Source organism: Hyperoodon ampullatus, assembly GCF_949752795.1.
Source record: "Hyperoodon ampullatus genome assembly, chromosome: 8".
Classification (NCBI taxonomy): Eukaryota; Metazoa; Chordata; class Mammalia; order Artiodactyla; family Ziphiidae; genus Hyperoodon; species Hyperoodon ampullatus.
The window spans coordinates 976,240-990,816 of record NC_136921.1 but is presented as its reverse complement, the minus strand read 5'-3'; the positions used below and the strand labels follow the sequence as shown (position 1 = coordinate 990,816).

At 64.8% G+C, this 14,577-nt stretch overlaps 2 protein-coding genes across 2 annotated transcripts in view; both read left to right on the top strand.

Moving 5' to 3' along the window:
- Positions 1–7,381, top strand: part of CROCC2 (ciliary rootlet coiled-coil, rootletin family member 2) — a gene marked incomplete at both ends in the record, with an annotated part of 68,136 nt that extends 60,755 nt beyond the window's left edge. The window contains 10 exon segments of the mRNA XM_079709939.1: positions 20–308; positions 691–810; positions 813–845; positions 848–867; positions 2,445–2,534; positions 4,379–4,527; positions 5,200–5,365; positions 5,916–6,224; positions 7,295–7,342; positions 7,346–7,381. Of these exon segments, the coding sequence (XP_079566065.1) occupies positions 20–308; positions 691–810; positions 813–845; positions 848–867; positions 2,445–2,534; positions 4,379–4,527; positions 5,200–5,365; positions 5,916–6,224; positions 7,295–7,342; positions 7,346–7,381 (1,260 nt within the window).
- A 4,793-nt stretch (positions 7,382–12,174) lies between these two features.
- SNED1 (sushi, nidogen and EGF like domains 1) overlaps positions 12,175–14,577 on the top strand; it is a gene marked incomplete at both ends in the record, with an annotated part of 86,789 nt that continues 84,386 nt past the window's right edge. Inside the window, one exon of the mRNA XM_079709709.1 lies at positions 12,175–12,387. Coding sequence (XP_079565835.1) covers positions 12,175–12,387 — 213 coding nt within the window. The remainder of the gene's footprint in view (positions 12,388–14,577) is intronic.

Below are 14,577 nucleotides of genomic sequence, written 5' to 3'. Positions count from 1 at the left end.
CCTCCGCCCTCCCGCTCAGCCCCCGCAATGGGTGGACGCGGCTCCGGATTTCCCAGGCTGCTCTGTTCCAAAGGTCACCACCACCTCCCCCCACCAGACACTCGCGGGCAGGACGGCATCCGTGCGCTCCCGAGAGTCCCCAGGCCCCACTGCGCGCCAGCTCCAGCCCGGGGACACCACAGGCGCCGTCCTCGTGAAGGCTCAGAGAGGAGGGGTGACAGGGAGGCGGCCCCGCAGTGGGGGAGGCGGGTGGCCGGGCTGCGAGGCCAGGAAGGCGGCGGGCAGCACTCCGGGCTCAGGCAGCAGGGGTGGGGAGGCCTGAGTCACGGGGGTACGAGGTGGGCACAGAGGAAGAAGGCTGCAGGTGGAGGGTGTGGGGGCTGAGCCCCACCCGCCCCGGGAGGTTGGGAGGACTTGGGGGGACTGTCGCGGTCTTTCTTCCAAGGGCTGGAAGCAGGGCAGGGGAAATGGATGTGTCTTCTGAGCCACTCTGACCACAGCGGAGAACCCACCTTTGCCCACGCCGCCGGGCCAACAAGGCCTGCTTCTAGGACCCCTCCCACCCTGCCCGTGGTTACATCGGAAACTGCCCGATCCGTGCACACGGCACTCAACCTGTTCTTGCTTCTTTACTTCCCAGCCCCTGCACGTGGTCTGGGCAGACGCCAGGTACCACAGCCTCACCTACAGCACACCCCCGGCCGTGCTTCCAGACGGCCTGTGCCACCCTCCCCCAGAAGCACCTGGACACGCGGCACCAGGCCCTGGACGAGAGCAGGAGGCACAGGCAGGGCCTGGCCCAGAGGGGGCGCTGCTAGAGGAGAAGGTCGCCCCCCTGGAGCGCAGGCGCAGGAGGCCCTGCGCCAGGTGAGGGGCCCAGGGGGCAGGGCCCTGCCTTCCCTTTAGGAATCGCTCCCTCCGTGTAAAGGGAAGTCCAGGGAGACGCTGGAGGCAGGTGTCAGGCCTGGAGTCACCCAGACGCGTCCAACCCCCAGCTGACAGAGGGGAAACCGAGGCAGGAGGGGCACGCAGGGAGTCAGAGCCCCAAGGCCTCTCCCGGGTTTCCTGCTCCACTGCGGGCGCCCCTACGACAGAGGGTGGACTGTGGACACGCAGCTCCGGGAAAAATAATCAACCGAGCTGGGGGCTCAGCCTCAGGCCGGAGCGACAGGCCCACGCGCGGCCTCTGCCCGGCCCACGTGCGGCGGCGGCGGCGGCGGCGGCGGCGGCGGCGGCGGCGGCGGCGGCGGCGGCGGCGGCGGCGGCGGCGGCGGCGGCGGCGGCGGCGGCGGCGGCGGCGGCGCAGGGAGCGGGCCGCGGGCGCAGCGCGCGGAGAGGCGTGTCCTGCGGGAGGAGAGGCCGCGCTGCGCCCCGGGCGGCCCGCCTGCAGGGGGAGCTCGCGGTGCACCGGGCCCAGGTACCCGGATCCGGTGGATGGTCCCGGAAGAGGTGGGTGGGGTGGAAGGGTGGTCCCTGGAGAGGTGGGGGTGGGGAGGCGGGGAATGAGGAGGGCCTTGCGGGCGTCCAGGCAGGGGCTGGGGGGCCAGGGAGGCACGGGCTTGGATGGGCTTCTGTGTCTCAACCTGCCAGTGGGGAGTATGCCCGCCCTGGGCCTGTCCACCCGCCTCCAAGCTCAGGGTCAGCCTGGAGTTGGCAGGTCACCCTGTGGACCTCCACAGCCCTCTGGTGATGTTACGCCAACTCTGCCTCTGCTCTCCTCGGGGGAGGACCACAGGTCATGGCAAACACACACAGGCACACACACACACCCGCGGCGTTGTTCCCAGTGTTTGAGCACCAGTCCTGCCTGGAGCTGTGTGGCATTGGCACACTGCCCGCCTCTGGAGCCCAGATTCCCCTGTCCGTGGTGGAGATGGCCAAGGCTCAGGGGGTGCCCTGCAGATGGGGGCAATGGGAGGGTAGGTGTAGGCCCGCACAACAGAGACCAGGAAGAGCGCCGGAAGCCCTGTCTCGTCACCCTTTCAGACCCAACACGGGCTGGGGTGCAAGACAGGGAACCAACCAAAGAGGCTGAATGAATGCAGGACAGGACAGGGCATGGGCCGGCCCAGAGGCGGGCAGAAAGGATGAGAAAGGCTGGGAGGCCCAGGGCCCGCTGGCCAGTGACTCTGACAGCTGAACTGTCCCCAGGAGTGAACGGACCATCTCCACTTATGAAACGGGCCAAAGTGGAGGTATTTGGGTTGAAATCAAGGGTTGGGATCACCAGAGAATCTTCCTGGGGCCCAGGTTAACTGATGGGGAAACTGAGGCTAGTGAAAGGAAATGGCGTTCTTGGAACCAGGCAGAATGTCACCCAGGCCCCAACCCCAGCTATGGCTCTGTGGACCCACCCAGCAGGCCTGCTGTGTGCAGGGACCTCCCAGGTCACGTGGCCTGAGAGGCAGCCCCCTTGACCTGGATGTCCTGCCTCTGCCCTGTAGGAACAGGCACAGCCCATCCAGCTGACCCCGGCGGAGGGCGCGGCTGGGCTTTGGGCCTGGGATTCTGATGCCCTCTCAGCAGCCCCAGGGGTGGGCAGAACAGGGAGTCCAGAGGGAAGACAGACCATCGGGCAGTAGGTGGAAAGCCTGCGCTGGGCTGGTGACCAGGCACCCGAGGCACCTGTCCCTTCAGGCTCAGTGTCCCCACCTGAGCCGGGGGGAAGCAGGAGTCCTGGCAGTGGGGAGAGCTAGGGGCTCAGTCCTGGACCCCAGAGCAGGGCAGCCTTCCCAAGGCCTCTCTGGGGCGAGGGCATGGTTGGGTCCTGCTGCCCGGGCGGCCTGGCAGGTGGTGGCCGGAGGCTGTGTGAGTACACCCGGGCAGAGGTCTCGCTGCCTGTCCCCTGGTGCTGGGAGCTGGACTCATGTGCAGGCACAGGGACACGGCCCTGCCGGCAGGGCACGGATGACCCGATACAGCTGCTGTCCCTCACCCGCAACACTGGCCCTGGGCGGAGGTGTGGGCGGACCCCGCCAGCCTGGGCTCACCTGTGTAAAGGGAACTGGGCCAAGAAGGGAGGGTTCGTCCCTCACGGCAAGTCCAGGCGGCAGTGTCCAGCCAGGGCTTCTCAGAGGGAGGTGGAGGGTCCGTGTTACAGGGCTCAGCCCATGGACTTTGCAGGGGCCACCTCAGGCCCAGTGGATCCCTGAGCTTGTCACTGTGCCATCTGCCTGCCAGGTCCTGCGCAGAATGGCTCTGTGCGGGGGCAGGGTTTGTCTGGGCAGTGCAGCCCAGGGCAGGAGGGCCCGGGCACCACAGGGGCCAGGCTTGGCCTCGCCAGCACACAGTCGTGGCCGCTGGGACGAGTGGTGAGGTGACAGTGCCCAGGGCTCTCAGGCTTGGAAGGACAAAGATGCCGGCAGGGGGCTGCGTGTGGACACCAGCAAGGAGTGAAAAGGACAGGCTCAGGGCCGAGAAGAGGCAGAGGCCACCGGCCACCGCAGGGGCAGGAAAGAGTGTCTCACCGTGTCAGGAGCAACGTGCAGAACTAGGAACAGTGCGGTCCCCACAGGGGGTGACGGCGGCCCCCCCAACGCGGAGGGCAGGCTCCAGAGCAGACTGACCAACGCACCCCGAGGGAGGACAGCGAGGCCCCGCCCGGTGAGGAGCTGCCAGGCCTGGAGCCTCCACAGGAGAGCGGCCACCCGGGTCACGTGTCCCCAAGCACATGGGGACACCTGTCCAGCTAGGTGGACTCGGGGACAGGACGGCTTTCCAGAGGGAAGTGGCCGGGTCAGTGGGGTGGCCATGGAAGGCAGGGACCCCGGGGACAGAAATGGGGTCAGGACGGAGGCACAGAGGCCAGCAGATCAGGACAGTCACTGAGAGACAGCGGCCAGCTTGTCCACACAAGGCCACCTGCCCTCTCACAAAGAAGGGTTGTCCAGTCGGGCATGGTCACCAGGACCCTGCAGCTTCTCCCGAAGGGCAGGCCCAGTGCCAAGCTGGGGAAGCCGAGGGCTCCCGTGGCCGCTTGGGGTAGGGGGCCTGGGGGCTGGGAGGCCGAGATGGCACTGCCCCGGGCAGCAGAGCCAACCGTGGGTCCCTGGAGCCCAGATGGGGGAGGGGAGGAACAGCTAATGAGTTCCAGGAGGTCAGCTGTGAGGGGCCCGAAAACCCATAAACCCTTTATTGGTGTCTCAGGAGGGGAAACTCTGCGGCCGTTTATTTACTTTGGATTTCACTTTTCTCTTCTCTTTTTAACATGCACGTCCAGGAGTGTAACTGGATTTTTAAAGAAACAGGACTTCCTTCCTCAGTGGAGGGGCGCCCTTTGTTTTCCTCAGTCCTGAAGAAGAAAGGATCCCCTACTTCTGTAACACTCTGGCCACTGCCCCTGTCACTTTGTGCTCAAGACCGATCCTCCATGTCCCAGGGCCCCCCGAGAGACCAGGCCCTGTCCAACCTGAGGGCGAGTGGGCAGGTCGAGAGGGCTCCGAAGCGAGGACAGGCCTGGGCCTCCAGCGGCTGGGGCTGGCCCTCTGACCGATGCCCCACCCGGCCCAGAGCCGGGGAAGTGGAGAGGTCTGGTTTGGGGCCCAGATTCCCATCCTGCCCCAGTGGCTGACGGGCCAGGCCTGCCCTGAGTGTCAGTTCCTTCCTCCAAAGGGACCATCCACAAGGGGGCAAAAAGGAGCCCCCAAACCTTCCTGCGAAGAATGTTTGTTCCATTGGTCACCCAGCATTCATCTCCAGTTCTTCCCCCTAATCCTGTGCCTGCGTGGTGAGGATGGGGGCCAGGAAGGGGGCTGTGCTCAAGCAGCGGGCAGTTCCAAGGAAGACGGACTGTGGGGACAGGGACGCAGAGGACACAGGCTGGCTGGGACCTGGTCAGGGAGTGGTTGGGGCCTGTGAGCCGGCTGCAGGTGCTGAGGTGCAGCGGTGCCAGGATGCAGCGAGCAGAGGCTCCCTGAGGCTGGGAGCAGCGCTGCAGGGGCCTGGAGGTACCAGGAGATGCAGCTGGTCCAAAGCAGGACAGCAACGTGACTGGGGGTCCCCCCTCACTCTCACAGCAGCCCCACACGCTGGACGGCCCAGGCCACTGGGCATCCTGGCCAGGGAGCTCCCTCCCCGACCCAGCCAGCTCTCAGGGGCTCCAGAGCCCTTCCCGGGGGGCACCCCCACGTGCTCTCCAGGGACAAGGCTGGCCTGAGCTCACACCCCTGCCAGAGACCGTGGCAGGTTCTGCTCTTGCAGACAGCTGAGGAGGGAAGGGGACAACACGAGGGCAGGGGCCGAGAAGGAGCCGCTGGAACATACCTGCCTGCACCAGGAGGCAGACAGGGCCCTGAGGCAAAACCAGCTGGGCTCCATGCACCCCAGTCTTGGGAGTGGGCCGGGGCCCGGGGCTGGGGGTGTCCAGGTGAGCGTGGGTCCCAGTGCTTCTGTCTCATATGCGTGCGCTTGGACACGCATATATACACGCCCAGATGGGAAGGGCAGGCTGGACCACTCCTACACAGAACAGGTGCGGAGACGCAGCCCCAGACAACAAAGGGGTCCACCAGGGCGACACCTCAGGTCTCAGGGCTCCATGGGCCCCGTGGGAGTGGGGGGACCATCAGGGGACCGTGAGCCAGTGCATGGACCAGAAGAGGGAGGAGTGTGGGAAACACAGGGCCAGGCAGGCCTACAGGCAGGTCCAGGGGCTGCTCCTGTGTGTTCTGGGGTATCCCCCTTTCACAACTGGACAGACCCTCTATCGCAAGACAAGGAATTGGCAAGGGGGGTGGGGGCAAGAATCAGCCTGCGATGCCTCTGGGACCCCCGGTCCAGCCAAGAGGAAACTAGCATGCCATTAAAACAGATGTAAGGCTCACCTTGCCGGCCAGCGGGTGGGGCTCCGGAGCAGACAAGGCCCGGGGGCCGAATGTGTTTACGAAACCCTCTGCTCACCTTCCGGTCCTGGCCAGGCCCCGGGCCCCAGCAGAGGGCAGCCGGGCCAACTGGCGGTCCCCAGGGGAGGGCTGGACGTGCCTGCCCCGGGACTCTGCACAGCCCTGGGTGGGCAGGCCACAGTGAGGTGCCTGGGGTCTTCCCTAGGTCCAGAGGCGGAGCTGGAGCAGGCCTATGCCCAGCGGCTCCAGAAGCTGGCCACCCAGCACCAGCGAGACCTGGCGATGGAGGCCGAGCGGCTGCACGGGGCCCATGTACAGGCTGCACAGGCCCTGGCGTCCCGAGAGAGGACCCACCGGCAGCGGGTGAAGGTGCTGGAGAAGCAGGTGGGCGGGGACCCAGTGTCCGGCGGGGGTGCAGAGGGAGGGGAGGGTCCCTGCGCCCGCCTGGCCCCAGCCCGAGGTCCTCCAGCAGCGCTACTGCCCAGTGGGCTCCAGGCCATTCCCAGGGGACCCCACACTACCCTCCGTCACTCCCACACTACCCTCCGTCACTCCCACACCTCACTGAGGGGCGGAGGGGGATTCCGGGGCGGGTCACCACACTCTCCGTGCCGCCATCGCCCCCCCATAAAGAGGGGTGAGGACAGTCCCTCAGCCGGTGGTTGCTGAGTGTGAAATGTCCAGGTAGTGCCTGGCGCATGGCAGTCCTAGTGGCGGTGGCCCCTGCACTGCCCTCCAGAGTCAGGGATGGGGGCAGCAGCGCACGGGGGGACGGGGCAGTAACAAAGCAGGACAGAGCCTTGAGCGTGTGCCTGTGCTGACCACACCCCCGAACACACATGCATGTGCACACACAGACCCACACAGACACACACGTGCATGTGTGCGCACACAGATACGTGCATGCAGACACGCACGCAGACACACACACGTGCATGCGCGCACACCCACACCCACACAGACACACACGTGCACGCGCACATACACAGACATGCCAGCCGGGACTGCCCCGCGGGCTCCGAGCTCTCTGCCTCAGGGGAGCTGCTCAATGAGGGAACAGAGGAGGGAACTGAGACCCAGAGACATAAAGTGACGGCCCCCTGACACCCTGAGTTAGTGTCCCTGACCCTCCAAGCCACGTTTGCTCACTTTATAAGCCCAGGAGCATGATTTCCTCATCATTCTGAGTGAGTTCATGGCTGAGTGGAAGGAGGCCCACCCGCTGTGAGTGGTGGTCACCCCAGTCCCTAAGAGCCCACGGGTGGGTGACCCTGATCAGAGGTGGGACACTGCACGCCCCGTCTGGCCTCTGGTGAGTCTGTCTGCCGGGGTTTCTCTCCACGCACACCGCCCGCCTTGGGAGCCGTGGACCGCGGCCTCCAAGCCCTTCCGGTCACGGAGCTCAGCCACGGGGCACGCACGCCCGCCCGCCTGAGCTCCTGCCCTGTCCCCAGGTGGCCAGCCTGAAGGAGCCGCGGGACCAGGAAGTGCAGCAGCGGCGATGAGCCCGCCTCGGCCAGGCCTTCCGGGCCAAGAAGTGAGCCCGGCTCCCGACCCCTGGGTGGCCCGGCTGCCACTGCCCCGACCAGCGCGGCAGCAGAACCGCTGCTGGGGAAGCGACGCCTCGTGCTGCTCAGCCGGGGGGCCGAGCTCGAGGGGCACCGGGCCGGGGAAGCCACCACCCGCGCCAGGAGTCAGTGGGCACCCTCTGATCCCCTGACCACAGAGCTCCCCCAGCCCTTGGGACCCCCGCCTCCGGCTGGCGTGGCCCGAGCTCCAGGGCCGCTGCTCTCCGACGCGCCCCTCCCCGGCCGCACGGAGCCTCCCGCGGCCGGCATCGGCCCTGGCACCGCTGTGGATGTGCTGACCCGGCCAGACCCCGGCGGCCAGGCCCCAGCAGGCCAGCTTCCGCAGCCACGGGCTGCATTCCGTGCCCTCAGCTCTGTAAACATGGGGAAACACGTGGAAAACATTTCCACCAACTGGAGCCAAAAACATAATGTCCCGCAGGGCCCAGCTACCACATCCCTGCACACAGAGGCGGCCGGACCTCCGTATACAGGAACTGCAGGGCCGTCACAGTGGCAGGTGGCTGCAAGTGACTCAGAGTCCAGTCCCCACCCCACCCCCGTGCTCCCCGCCACCGCCCCCCCCTTCCCGGTGACTCACTGCCCCTGAGAGGCATCAGGGTGTAAACGTTAAAGTTGTTAGAGAACCACCCACTTTCCCAGCCTATAAACTCTGGGAAAATTCCTGCGGGAATCCAGCCCTGGTTGCCACGGAGACCGAGGCAGCCATCTTAGGCTGATGCCTGGTTCACCTGTTAGCATTTTCTCTCTTTTCCCCCATGAACACTGGTCAGAGTGATTTGTTTCCTCTCCAAATGGCCTCTTTTGTTTTGTAAGTGACGTGTTTACAACATCTGCGGGGCACCAGCCAGCCCAGGAAATTCCTGCGTCCACAGGTGCTAGCTGCCACCCCCCACAAGCACCTCCTCCTCCAGGACTCATGGGGGTGAGAAGGGCCAAAGCTCCTGGAGCCCACCCATTCCAGTCACGATCCCACACTTAAAACAGGCTGTCCTGTCAGGCCTTCCTTTCTGACTGAACCTAGTAACAGAGTTGCCATATGTTGTGAACTGCACAAAAAATCGGTTTCATTCTGCCTGTCAGCTCTGCCTGATTATTGGTGGCTGTGTTGAGAAGGATTCTGAAGTTCAGCCCAGACTCAGAGGGGAAGAACATGGTGACCCATTAACAACGCTGCTCTGGGCAAAGGAGGCGTTAGCGGTGGTGTTCCCACCCAGTTATTCACCAGCTTTCAGCGCCCCATTGGAGCACATAGCAACGCAGCGGCTGCCCCCACCATTGGAGAGCCTGGTACAGACAGGAAGGGTAGGGCCGTGAGACACACACAGCTCTGATGCTCAGGGCCTGGCATTTAGTAGGCAAGTCCCTTCCCTTCCTCCCTGACCCGGCGACCCCGCAACCCGGTGGGCAGCTCCCTCGTGGAAGAAGGACCTGAGGGTTGGCGGGTGGGGAGGAAGCACGCGGAAGCTGGAGATTGACACTTGGAAAGTGTCAACACTTGCCTCTCTGTGGTGGCCACTGGCGTCTCAGCGTCACACCTTTGGGACTGAATCTTCCAGCACAGAGGAGGTGCCTAGTAAATGTGCACAGATGAAAGAGGAATACACCCCAAATGCAAAAGGGGTCAGAAAGACTTCTCAACATTGACATGAGAGCCACGCACTATTTGACCAATGTTCTTGCTGGCGATTTCTGGACCCTCCTTGCCCAGACTGCTCCCAGGAGATGTAAGATTTTTTATATTTCAATGAAAGTTCAATCAATGTAGGAGACGCTGTTTTTACTTGTTCAACATAAAGTTGTATACTTAGGAAAAAGAATTTTTCTGATGGAGATAAACTGCTGTTTTCTTAAACATTTCCAATGGTGAGCATGTGGCTTCCGTGTGAGAGTCTTATGGTCGCCCACACCCACATGTGGACAGCTGTGTACCCTGAACCAGGGCCCCTCATCTCTGCCGCAGTGAACCAGCTGCACCAAGGCCCCATCCATCCTTATGGTGTAGTGACCACACCGGGTGGGCCTCCGCAGGAGCCAGATCCTACCTGCCCCTCCAGGCCCTGTTACCTCCTGACCTCATTCCCGGAGCAGGTAGGGGTCTCCCTGAGGTTTCACCTACGTGGAAGCCCCAGGTGCTCGGGGCGGGCGGGAAGGAGAGAGGGGGAGGGGGGTGCAGCCAGCCTCCACCACCAGCAGCCCTGCTGGAGCCCCCATCCCAGCCCTGCGGGGACCCGCCGGCCAGGCCAGGTTTGGTGGGGGAGACACTCCCTACCTTGGCCGGCACGGGGTCCTGGGGCTTCCCCATGTCGGCTCCGGGGCTCCCCATCTAAACTGCATACACACTCAGGCCCTAAATTAAAATGTCACAGGCCTGTTGGGGAGTCTCGGGTTTCCTGGCCGCGGAACACGAGCCTGCTTGATAAAACGATTTTGGTTTTGATAAATGTGGACTTTCTCTGGCCAAGACAAAGGCACCCTTGAGTCTGGAGGGGAACCTGAAACAGCACATTGCTGAAAAGTATTTCCTGATAATATTTTTAGCACCTGGAAAAAAAATTTTTTTTCGCCTGTGGAGTTGTGTGTGTGTGTGTTTGAATGTAATGCCCAGCATGGTGAGGCCTCCTGTTAACCCCCAGTCTCCCAAATGGGACTGCAAATGGCCCAGGGAGAGGGCCGTGGAGGGTCAGCAGGCCTGTGCCTGGAAACGCACAGCCTCGCTGGGGGTCGCGACCCAAGGTCTGCCTGCTGAGCACCCCTGTGTGCCCAGGGCGTGGGCCCCTGGGGCAGCCCTGCCCCCTACAGGCCCCCAGGTGGACCCAAAACTTAGCCCAGAAGAGAGCCTTTACTAGGGTCCCCTGAGGCATGTGCTCAGGAGGTCAGCAGTGCCCCGGAGGGACCTCCTCAGCCTAGGTGGCCTACCCAGAGGACGAAAGTGCAGCTGGGGGGAGGACGGGGCGTGTGCCCCCTCCCACCCCCTGCAGGAGGTGGGCCAGTCTAGGAGGGGGTCAGAGGTTAGCCTGGACAACCCACTGCCCCCCCACCCCCCCCCACCATGGCTTGGTGCAAGCTGGGAAGTCCTGCCCCTTCTTCCTGTCAGGGAGGGGCCACCTGCCCGCCCCCCTGAGGAAACAAACAGGAGAGGGATTTCCCCTGGGCCCCAAACCCACGGCACAGACGGCAGAGGGCTGCCAGGTTCCCACAGAAAACCCACAGATGGAAAAGCACGTCCTCCTGGGCTCCCACCAAGGTGACCAGCCTGCTGGCAGCTCTGCCCTCCAGGCTGCACTGTGGGAGGCCGTGTCCTGACCCCACTCGGACTTTGCCAGCGAGGCTCTCGGACCCTCCCTGTCCAAGGAGGGCGAGGCTGCCACACCCCTCCTCCGACCTTGGCCATGATTTGACCTCTGTGCTGCAGCCTGGCTCAGAGCTTCCCCCCACCTCCGCACTCAGCATCTGAGCCAGAGGGGTGCCAGGCTTGGCTTGTCCTCACGAATCAGCCCCCACCAGCACCCGAGAGCAGAGAGGGTGGAGAGCCCCGGGGGTCGGGCCCTGCTCTGGGCCTAGGGACCAGAGGTGGCCAGATGCTGGCCCCCTGTGGAGGACAAACAGAGTCTGAGGGCAAGTTCCTGCGGCAAGAGAAGGGCTGCGATGGCCACAGGCTGGAGACACAGAATCTGAGTTGTGGGCACTCGAGGGCCTGCTCCCACCCACGGGGCATCTGTCCACTTGCCCCCAGACCAGTGTGGACCAGCCTCCCCGACGGAAGGCTGCTTTACCCGGGAGTTAGCCCCAGACTTCTCTTGCTGTGAGGTTTCCTTAGGCCCCCAAATCATCTCCCCCAGCATTTCTCCTGATGTGGCCATGCAGGGCAGAAACTTTGCTTAATGCCCTGAAGTAGCCCAGGCCAGAGTCCTCCTCACAACCAGACGGCAAGCCTCAGAGCTGGGTGGGCAGCATGAGGCTGGCCTCTGGCCACTTCCAGGAGGGTTCATCCGAGCACCGCTCCATCAGGGTGGCCCCCGACCGACGACACGCTGGCAGGAGGGTGACCTGGTCCCCTGGGGGACAGGGGCCTGAAAGGACACCCAGGAGGCCTGCTCCCAGGCCCAACAACTCACGCAGGCCTGAGGGTCTGTCCTGAAACTGCTTTGTGGACAAGGCACCTCCTCTGGGCCGGCCCCACACGGGCGGCTGGGGACCCACGGAGGAGGAGGAGGATGGCCCCGGCCGCAGGGCATGCCCGCAAAGCCCTCTCCTCGCCGGCCAGGCCACCTCCGGGGGGCGCGGGCCGTGGGCTGAGCCTCCCGCCCCGCTTGGCGCTTTAAGAGCCGCCTAATTTGCATGGCCCGGCCCGGCCCCGCCCAGGCCCGAGTGACCGCCCGGTTGGATATTTAAATCGCGGCCGCAGGGGCGGGTCCGGCTCCGAACGCGGTCCCGCCCGGCGCCTTCCTCCGCGAGAGGCGACCGGAGCGCGGCCCGGCCGAGCGGGAGCGGAACTCCGAAGTCTACCCACGGCGCGGCCGCGCTCCCCGCACGCCCGGCCGGCCGGCCCTGCGGGCCACTCCCGACCGCGGCCTCGGCCCTGCCCCGCGGTGACCGCAAGCCCCGCTCCGTCCCCCTGCGGCCCCTCCTCGTCTCCTGTCCGTCCCCGCTGTGTCTTCGCTGTGTCCCCCGCTCCGTCCTTCTCTGTCCCCGTTCCGCCCCGCTGTGTCTCCCGCTCCGTCCCCACCCGCCGACCCCCGGCGATGCCGCGCGGCGCCACCTGGACGCTGCTCTTGGCCGCGGCCCTGGGGCTCGGGGCGCGTGGCGTGCGCGGCGCGGTGGCCCTCGCCGACTTCTACCCGTTCGGCGCGGAGCGCGGCGACGCCGTCACCCCCAAGCAGGACGACGGCGGCTCCGGGCTGCGGCCGCTCTCCGTGCTCTTTCCGTTCTTCGGCGCCGAGCACTCCGGCCTCTACGTGAGTAACCCGAGCCCGCGGGGGGCGCCAGGGAGGGTGCTGCGCCCCGGCCGCTGCCCGCCGCCCCGAGTCCCGCCGCCGCCGCCAGCAACTTGGCACCGTGGCGGCCAGAGGTGGAATGAGGACAGCGCTTCCTCCCTCCGGCGGCCAAGGCCGGACAGCGGCCCGCGGGAGCGGCGGGCGGGGTTGGGGGGCCCGAGCTGCGGCCCGGCCACCTTGGCGAGTGGAACGGGGCGCGCCCGGCCCTGGCCCCTGCCCCTGCCGGACCGCCTGGGGCTTGGGCTGCGGGCACTGAGCCGTCTGCCCCTGCTGGGCCCAGCGCAGCGGGGTGAGGGGAGGCCCGCCCCGTCCCGGTTCCTTCACAGACAGCAGTGTGACAGCAGGCGGCTGCTTCCTGGGTCCTCAGTTTCCCGAGTGGGGCTCCTGGCCCCTTCAGTTCCTCACTTGGCCTGCCAAGGTCTCAGCCCCTCTCAGGGCCACACGGGCCCCGCCCCCAGTTGACACCTGAGGCCCACTTGCTGGAGGCTGGGACGCGCCCAGACTTTCAGGGGTGCTGTGGGAGACTCAGCAAGCTGGTCCTCTTTGAGCCGCCCTTTCCCTCTCCCTCTCCTCCTGAGCCTGGGGGCTGGCCACTCAGGCCCAGACCTTCAAACAGGACTCCCAGAGGGAGCTCAGGAGAGTGGGGACAGTTCAGGCTGAAGGACAGCAGAACCGCTCCCGGGGGGACCCGGGGCCACTGAGGGAATGCAATGTCGCGCCTCATTGCTGCATCGAGCATTTACTGGGGGGCACCGTGCGCTGTCCCCTGAATCCCACCTAGAAAAGTGCTGGCACCCTGTACCTCCAACACCATCGCCCCGCCCTCTGTCACTTCCAGCACCACTTCCACCTCCCCCCTCCACTGCCCATCAGCACCACTGCCTGCACTGCCAGCTCCCCCATCAGCCCTGTCACCTCCCCCATCAACACTGCCTCTCTCCACTCGACCCCAGCGCGGCTGCCAGCATCACTAGCTACCCTCCCACCACAGCCGTTCCACCGCCAGAGGTGGGAGGGGCGGCCGTTCTCTCTGGAGGTGCCACCCAGTGCACGTTTCTCTGGGCCAGGACTTGGACAGAGGGGCAGGACTGACTTCCGGAAGTATGGGGCTGGGGGCAGAGCTGTGCTCAGGGTCTTCGAGAGCCAGGGAGGCCCGTACATCCTAGAAGGGGGAAAATTCATGTTGGCACCATCTTAACAGAGCGCTCTGTCCAGATGCTCCTTGAGCGTTCGGGCCAGGCTCAACCTCCTCACTCCAAGTCACAGGTGAAAATATTATTAAAACGGCTGACCCTCTTAACAGCCTCACCAAAAACATCTACCCCTGCCAAAGCAACTGGGAGACGTGGTTCTAAAGTGGAGAGATGTGCTAGCAAAACAAACGGTTTCATCCGAAACCAGCACGTGGTTCCTCGCAAAACCTGCGTCTCCATAAGAGCTCTTTCCTGAAAAAAGCTATTGTCTGACAAACACCTGCCCATGGGGACTTAGTGAGCCCACTTCACCTCTCTTTGCTCAGTAGGAAAGACTGTGGAAATCCTGAGGGCCCAGGACACCTTGCCTGAAATAATGGCCAGGGCTCTGTGGTCGAGGAGGGAGCGGGGCGGAGGGTCAGGCATGAGGCCAGTTAGAGAAGAGAAGGCATTTATTCCGAAGCAAGGGGGTCAGACCGGTGCCTCCCAGCCCGCCCAGCTGAGAGGATGCTTCCCTGCATGCCCCTGTCTCTGACCCTCGTCCAGCCGGGCACGGCGTCAGCCAGCCCCGAGCCCAGGTGCCCGCATCCGGCCGAGTGAGGACCCTCCAGGGCTGGACACCCCGCCCCGGCCTCTGCACCCTAGTCCCCGGCCTGATGCCTGGCAAAGAGCAGGCTTGTGGAGTGAATGGACACACGGGTGAGTGAATGAAGGCCTCGCCGTGACCCTGCGTGAAGATCAGTGCTTTCTGATCAGAATCGACCCTGGCAAGGACTCAGTCCTGCCGCGTGCGGGGTGGCCCCCTTTCTAGAAAGCCCCATCGTTTTGCTGCTTTCTCACGCCGTAGCAGCCATATGTGGTAACTTGTAAGGCTCTGAAAATTGTTGAGAGTCCCTTCTGAACACAAACCAGGCCGGCCCTGCTGGTGGGCATGGAGCGCGGCAGCTGAGAGGGAACT